This window comes from Coregonus clupeaformis, chromosome 29 (assembly GCF_020615455.1).
Source record: "Coregonus clupeaformis isolate EN_2021a chromosome 29, ASM2061545v1, whole genome shotgun sequence".
NCBI classification, from domain to species: domain Eukaryota; kingdom Metazoa; phylum Chordata; class Actinopteri; order Salmoniformes; family Salmonidae; genus Coregonus; species Coregonus clupeaformis.
The window spans coordinates 40588764-40596295 of record NC_059220.1 but is presented as its reverse complement, the minus strand read 5'-3'; the positions used below and the strand labels follow the sequence as shown (position 1 = coordinate 40596295).

General features: G+C 50.5%; 1 protein-coding gene across 1 annotated transcript; it reads right to left on the bottom strand.

The window, feature by feature from the left end:
* Positions 1-1197: 1197 nt before the first annotated feature.
* On the bottom strand, positions 1198-5842 carry LOC123482185 (extensin-like). The gene is made up of 2 exons (XM_045208973.1): positions 5666-5842; positions 1198-1905 (listed from the first exon to the last, which is right to left on the bottom strand). Exons 1-2 carry the CDS (start codon positions 5840-5842, stop codon positions 1198-1200), a joined length of 885 nt encoding a protein of 294 aa, XP_045064908.1.
* Between the last annotated feature and the right edge of the window lie 1690 nt (positions 5843-7532).

The window sequence follows — 7532 nt, the reverse complement described above, 5'->3', positions numbered from 1 at the left end:
TCTCCTTCTCTCTCTTCCTCTGTTCATTTTACTAACGTTTTCAGCTGCTCTCAAGTAACATTTTATCTGGCTAACTTGCGGCAGGGCCATAAATCTATCTAAAGCACACAGTGACTCCCACACTTCGATTACACCGCTTTGGCAGCACTTTCTATTTCATTCCCAAATTACTGTGACAAAAAAAATCTGTAAAACGATATAAATCCTTCATTCATCATGCACTACTACTGTTATAGTCCATTCAAAGTCTATGTTGATTTAAGCTCTTCGTATTTCATCTGGGCTTAGCCAAGTAGTTAAGAATAATTATTAACACATAACCACCCCTTTGAAGGATATGGTTCTCTTCTATTATTTTTAATTTTAATTTGTTTAATAAATTAGTTTCCCTTCTATTTAGCAAAGGTTCAATCAAAGGTTGGAAACGAGGTGATCGTAGATAAGACAGGTCTTGAATAGTGTTGGTCTGGGGTGTTGACTGCTCTCTCTCTCTCTGGTGAGGTTTTCAGAGTGCTGGCAAAGTGAGGGCAGAGAGGTCTGGCCTGGGCAGAGTGCCACTAAGCAGTGGGGGGCCTCATTCTGAAGCTGCCTCACACACTGCCTGAATAGAATATAAGTTACACCCGAGGCAAATAACAGCCCATATCATATGAGAGCGTTGTGTGTCCGAATTGTAAAAATGAAGTGTGTGTGACACCACCGCTGCTTTCGCTTCCTCTCGCTGCACACTTTTGGCATTTACATTTTTGGGGGGGTAAGAGTATCTTTTAACACTCCAGAGACTCTAGCAATGGATACATCCATCCACCAGTCACATCAATGATAGTAGGGAGAGCGACATAGAGAGAGATAAAAAGAGAGAGGGAGTAGAAGACAGGTTGTCCAGCCGTAATGAGCGACAGTAACTCATGTCAGAGCTGGGCTGTGAGTTATGACCTTTTTAGTCAGGATGGGGTTAATGTTTTCACTTCCAATGGCCTGACATCCTACCTAAGGAGTGCGTGGACAGCTTGATGCGTCTGCGCCAGAATTTATAACCGCGATCATTGTCTCTGTTATTTTTGCCCTCTGAACTCTCCGCCCTGACACTCATCTGCCTTTGCAGCCGTCTCTCGCATGGTGTACTCTGAAAGTGCCGGATCCCTTTCGCCATGTTTCAGTGTGGCGGTAAATCTGGAAGGCTGGCAGGCTGGAGCCCTAGCTGCCAGAGTGGGAGGACATGGGAGAGTGGAGATGGGGTAAGAGTGGTAGGATAGATGGAGGGGGAGAGGGGCTGAGGGTGGGAGGACAGGGTAGAGTGGAGATGGGGTAAGAGTGGTAGGATAGATGGAGGGGGAGAGGGGCTGAGGGTGGGAGGACAGGGTAGAGTGGAGATGGGGTAAGAGTGGTAGGATAGATGGAGGGGGAGAGGGGCTGAGGGTAGGAGGACAGGGGAGAGTGGAGATGGGGTAAGAGTGGTAGGATAGATGGAGGGGGAGAGGGGCTGAGGGTGGGAGGACAGGGTAGAGTGGAGATGGGGTAAGAGTGGTAGGATAGATGGAGGGGGAGAGGGGCTGAGGGTGGGAGGACAGGGTAGAGTGGAGATGGGGTAAGAGTGGTAGGATAGATGGAGGGGGGAGAGGGGCTGAGGGTAGGAGGACAGGGTATAGTGGAGATGGGGTAAGAGTGGTAGGATAGATGGAGGGGGAGAGGGGCTGAGGGTGGGAGGACAGGGTAGAGTGGAGATGGGGTAAGAGTGGTAGGATAGATGGAGGGGGAGAGGGGCTGAGGGTGGGAGGACAGGGTAGAGTGGAGATGGGGTAAGAGTGGTAGGATAGATGGAGGGGGAGAGGGGCTGAGGGTGGGAGGACATGGGAGAGTGGAGATGGGGTAAGAGTGGTAGGATAGATGGAGGGGGGAGAGGGGCTGAGGGTGGGAGGACAGGGTAGAGTGGAGATGGGGTAAGAGTGGTAGGATAGATGGAGGGGGAGAGGGGCTGAGGGTGGGAGGACAGGGTAGAGTGGAGATGGGGTGAGGGTGGGAGGACAGGGGGAGAGTGGTGACGGGGTGAGGGTGGGAGGACAGGGGGAGAGTGCAGACGAGGTGAGGGACGGAGGACAGGGGGAGAGTGGTGACGGGGTGAGGGTGGGAGGACAGGGGGAGAGTGGTGACGGGGTGAGGGTGGGAGGACAGGGGGAGAGTGCAGACGGGGTGAGGGAGGGAGGACAGGGGGAGAGTGGTGACGGGGTGACCCCAGCTGGCCCTTGGCTGACATTTGGGTTTTGAGTGGCAGACGACCCTCTGACTCCTGCTCTTGTCACCAGGTGTGAGTTTCTGCATTTCAGTTGACGTGAGGAGCTGAATAGCCAGTCATTTCAGCTTTGACTAATTACTTGCCCGTGTGTCTTTTTGGACTTGTTTTTGTCACCCACAAATTTACACAGAAATGTTGATCTCCCCACCCAAGTAAATAAGCTCAGTGACGTCATGCTAAGTTGTTGACTACTGTCTGCAGTATTTTTCTTGTTTGTTCAGATCCTCAACGTGAGTCCAATCTCCCAGTGTAGTGTGTGTAGTATTTTGAGGTTGCTATGTGTGCCAAATGTGTGTGTGTGTGCGTGCATGTTTGCATGTGTGTGTGTGGTGCTGGGGGACCCACAGTGCTGGCTGTGCTGTGGTCTCATGGTGCGGATAGGTCCCTGAGGACCTCTAAACTCCCAAACCCTAGCAACCAGATTCCCAGCACACATGTGCGGCCCAAGCATATAAAACACACATATCAAACACCTGATCATTCAGAGAAAAGTGAGGGAAAAGCAAAGGAATGCGCATCGAAGGCCCTGTCTTGTTTATACACACCACTTTACAAGAGCCTGTCGCTTCTGCTAAGTCGGCAGGCCGAGAGAGGTACACTGAGGTAAAAAGGTTAAAGGAGACTGCCTTCTGCCATGACTCTCCCTCCTATCTCTGCTTCTCTTCATCCCTTCATTCCTCTTAGGGGAGAAAGGGCAGTCCTCTAGGTGCCCAGTGCTGAGCCCATCAATTGATGTTGGTGTGAAACAGAAGATGGGTTCTCAGCAGGACTGGGAGGTTTCTCATCCCTGGAGCTTTTTAGTGCCCTGCGCTGCCTGCCAGGCCGACGTGTCACCAAAGAACAGGGCTACTACGTGTTTATGTGTGTGTATGTAAGGTGTGCGTGTGTTTGTGTGTAACGAGGGCAAAGGAACACTGAGAAATAAGTGGGGCAGGAGAGAGAAGCATGGAGGAAAGAAGAGTGGAGAGTGAGAGAGGGAGGAGGACAGGAAGGACTGGAGAAGTGAGGAGAGGGTCATAAATTCATGAAGAGGTCTTGGTGTGGTGGAGTGGTTTTGAAGTGAGGGAAGAAAAAAAGGCTTGGAAATTCGCTGACAAGATTAATATGCAGTTGATGGGAAGGTTTTCACGACAGGGTGCCAACAAATAAACACAATTCAGGGATGCCATGTCCCTCGTGGGGTGGGCTCTGTGAACGGACACCGCCGTTCCCCAAATTCCAGGGAGGCGATCCGGTGTCAGGTGGTCCCAGCCGCTTGCCCTCAAGGGACGGAAAGGTTATCCTGTTCTCCGAGAAACCGGGAGATCTCGGCGCGATAAGGTTCACTGAGACAGCTGCGGACTAATCTCCAATCCATGCCAGCCGTAATATGGTACAGATCACACTCGGCTATCCGATAGCAGTGTGAAAATGAGCCAACTCTTTTAAGATACGTTTTATTCAATTTGCTTACTGCAACTTGTGTGTTACAACAACACAATGCTTTCACACCCAGAACCTTTACGCTGGAATAGATGCATTTCTGTACACTTTAATTTGATATGACCTTTGGTCTTTAAAGAAGGGTGAAGTGGCATGCGTAGGCCTCAGACGGTTCACTTCGGCTGTGTTTCTGTTCCAGTTGGTGTTTTGGATGTGCACAAAGCACAATGTCACTTTAATGATGTGGTAGTCATCGCTGGGCTCATGGCAGGACCCTGATCAGAGGCTGGCTAACTGGGGCCGCGCTGGATGCCAGCACCGGGCTCTATGAAGTGTCACAAATGGGATCATTCCTGTGCCGTTTTTTACTACCCAGAAGCCACCAGACTGGGTGAGGTGTGTTCCTCTCTGGATCCCCAACTGAGCCACTTTTAAAACCTGGTAGCCAACGCTAAGCTCAACCAGCCAGAGCCCCAAACCAGGATACCAACTAATTTAGCCCCACATCACAATGTGACACCCTGATTCTCCAAAGTAGCCTTATAGTGCCTATGACAGTGGATCTCTAACAGCGCTGTTGGTGAGAACAAATACATCCTAAGGTACATATGGTTCCTGCCCTTTACAGGAAGTGGATTGAGAGAGATATTTTAGGGGGGTTCCAAACCAACTGGATGCTCTAATTTGAGAAACAGAGGTAGCAGAACTTGACCCTGGCAAAGTTTCCTCCAGTGACCTTGAGTGCCCTGCTGGATCAGCTCATACTATTCTCCGCTTTGGAAAGGTTTACCCTCCCGTCCTGGCTATTAGTATCTCTGCATGGGCTGGGCTTACTTGGAATTCATAATTGAAATAACATGTAGCAGATGGTGAATGACGTGTAACAAATGGCTAATAACATGTAACAAATGGTTTATCAATTCTGATGAGACGGTGGCTGCTGAGTCATTAGCCTCACAGTGAAGCTCAACACTCCCCAACATTCTACTGAGCACACAAAGCCCCTCAAACACCCACTTTCACCCAGCCACCCAGCCTCCCAGCCACTCAGTCACCCAGCCTCCCAGTCACCCAGCCTCCAAGTCACCCAGCCTCCCAGTCACCCAGTCACCCATCCTCCCAGTCACCCAGTCACCCAGTCACCCTGCCTCCCGGTCACCCATCCACCCAGCCTCCCAGTCACCCAGACTCCCAGTCACCCATCCACCCAGCCTCCCAGTCACCCAGCCTCCCAGTTACCCAGTCACTGAGCCTCCCAGTCACCCAGTCACTCAGCCATCCAGTGTGTGTACACTATGTGATTTATGTGCCACTTGAGATGACTCAGTAAAGGGAGATATAGAGGGCTGAATCCTCTTGTGGGATGGTGGTCTGAGGTCCACTAGGAGTCTACTGTTGCGGTGTCTCGATCAGTGGGCCTGGCGGGGGTGAGATGCCAAGTCTCTCTGATGGACAGTAGCGCTCTGTTTCTCTATTTCAAACCAACCGGTAGCCCAGGTAGAGCAGGCCTGGGACCTCATCACTTTCTCAAGGCTGAGCCCCCAGTGACATGTCTCCAAGTGCACACCCAATCGCTGGGTTTAAATGTAACCCTGGGAGTGGAGGAGTGTGAGGCCCTGAGGCTGTCAGACCTGTCACCGAGCGCCTCTGTTCTCCTCACACTCTTTTCTAAATGGTCTCTTCTTCCTCTTCACTCCTTTCTTATCCTGTTCTCCTCACTCTTCTCCTCACTCTTCTCCGAGCCTTCGCACTGTCTCGTCTTCTCTTTTCTTTTCTCACTATCCCTCTCTCTTCTTCTTTCCACTGGGTTTCTCAGCCAAACCCTTGACAGGTAATAATCATCATCAGGCCTCAGCCCAGAGAGGGGCCTGGTGGGAAAATAAGGAGCTTATGATATCACGGCTACAGAGTTACGCAGGGAGATGTAAATGATCTGTCGTTCAGGCTGACCACTCTGTGCACGATCCAAATAACCCCCAGCAGGACCCCTCCTGTCCCCTGACCCCCCGTCCTCCCCCGGCCCCCTCCACAGCCACGGACCCCTGTGCTGTCTTTGAGCTGACACATGCCGTGTGTCTCAGCACGGAGGAAGTGTGGAGGACACACCTGCTGCAGCACACAGGCCATAGCTGCTAACCGCTGACACACTGGCAGATCACAGAGGCCCTTTGTCGAACAGAGAAATTAACACTGACGCTCGCTCGTTAGAGTCCCATTGTAGCATTAGCACGTTGTCCTCCATTAAGGATCCCCACGGCAACACACTGAGTTTCTTAATGTACTGTAGGTCAGGGTGCTAATGCTACTTTGGCTGAAATGGTCAGCCTGTGTGAAAAATATGTTCCTGGCTGTCTTCGATAAGACAATCAGCCAAACATTGTAGCCAATCAGCCTGCATGTAGCAAATTAACACATTTATATAGACACATACAAACTCAGTCTGAGTGAGGTATATGGGTATATGTGTGTGTGTGTGTGTGTGTGTGTTTGTGTGTGTGTGTGTGTGTGGGGGGGGGGTAATGTTCAGCACTGGTTTCAAGGTCACAGGCCCATGTCTCTCCCCCTCCTTCCCCCTGCAGGGGGATTGTAATAGCTCTGCTGACAGACATGTCGGACCAGCTGGGACAGAGTTGAACCCCTGAGCAGAACAGGTCCCTCACACACACATACACACACACACACCCTTATAAACACACATTCAAAGTAAATAGAGACCCCCGTCCCGGTAAATAAAGGCAAGATAATAAGGATTGTTATTGTTGAATATGGTAAGGCTGTCTTGTCCGATAACGTTTGAAATTCTTATACTGGACGCACAGACTCATGGGAGGGTATTCCTCTGACAAAACAGTTTGTCCAGAATGTAGCTGAATGTCTGACTGGTGTCTCATACCTTGTAAGACGAGCGTCTAATTTTGTCGCGGTCATGCGCTAAATTCCACTTAACTCACGACACCTGGCTGTTGACAGTCAGAGCTCTCGCCATTTTAATTAAACATGCCTCCAGCAGATCAAAGTTATCCCCTTCGACATGACGCACGTATACCAATTCATCTAGCGAAACAATATGCTGTGACCTGATGTCCTCATTACAAATGTGTCTATAGACCTGTCTATACCTTGTTCTAACATGCGTCCTTCATCCTGATATTGTCCTGTTCTTGTCCTCATCTTGTCCGTTTACACTTATAAGATCTGATCACAATCAGATTACAATGCGTCTTTTAATTGTATACACCTGTCTAAATATGTGGGCACAATCAGAATGTGGACAAAATCAGGACAAAGGACACATGCTAGCACCAGGTATAAACAGGGATAATGTGAGATGACATGGGTGATAAGGGGTTTGGTGTTCCGCAGTATGTGTGTGGAGAACACCTGTGTCATCACCACCTCTGGCTCCCTGTTGAAATCTGGAGTCTGTCTCCTCTTCCTGTTCCTCTTCCTTTTCCTGGGCATGGTCTGGCTCTCCTCAGGTAACCTCTAGTAGTGTAGTCTGGACTGGCCTGGAGGTTAAGGCCCACCAGGTTCAGTATAACAGGCTGTAGTGTAGTCTGGACTGGTGCTCCAGACTCTGGCCTTGAGATTCAGGCCCAGTGGGTAGCTACACAGTGAGAGACCGGCTGTGTGTAACAGGCTGCTGTAGTGTAGCGTAGTCTGAGGTCCAGTGGGTCCTCCTGGCAGAGCAGAGGGCGCTGGAGGTGCTGATCCAGGAACAGCTGGAGAAACACTGGTCACATGGGACCAGGCTTTCCCTCCAAACAGCTGAGATAACAAACCCTCTCAACCCAGCAGCCACCAAGGCAATACACAC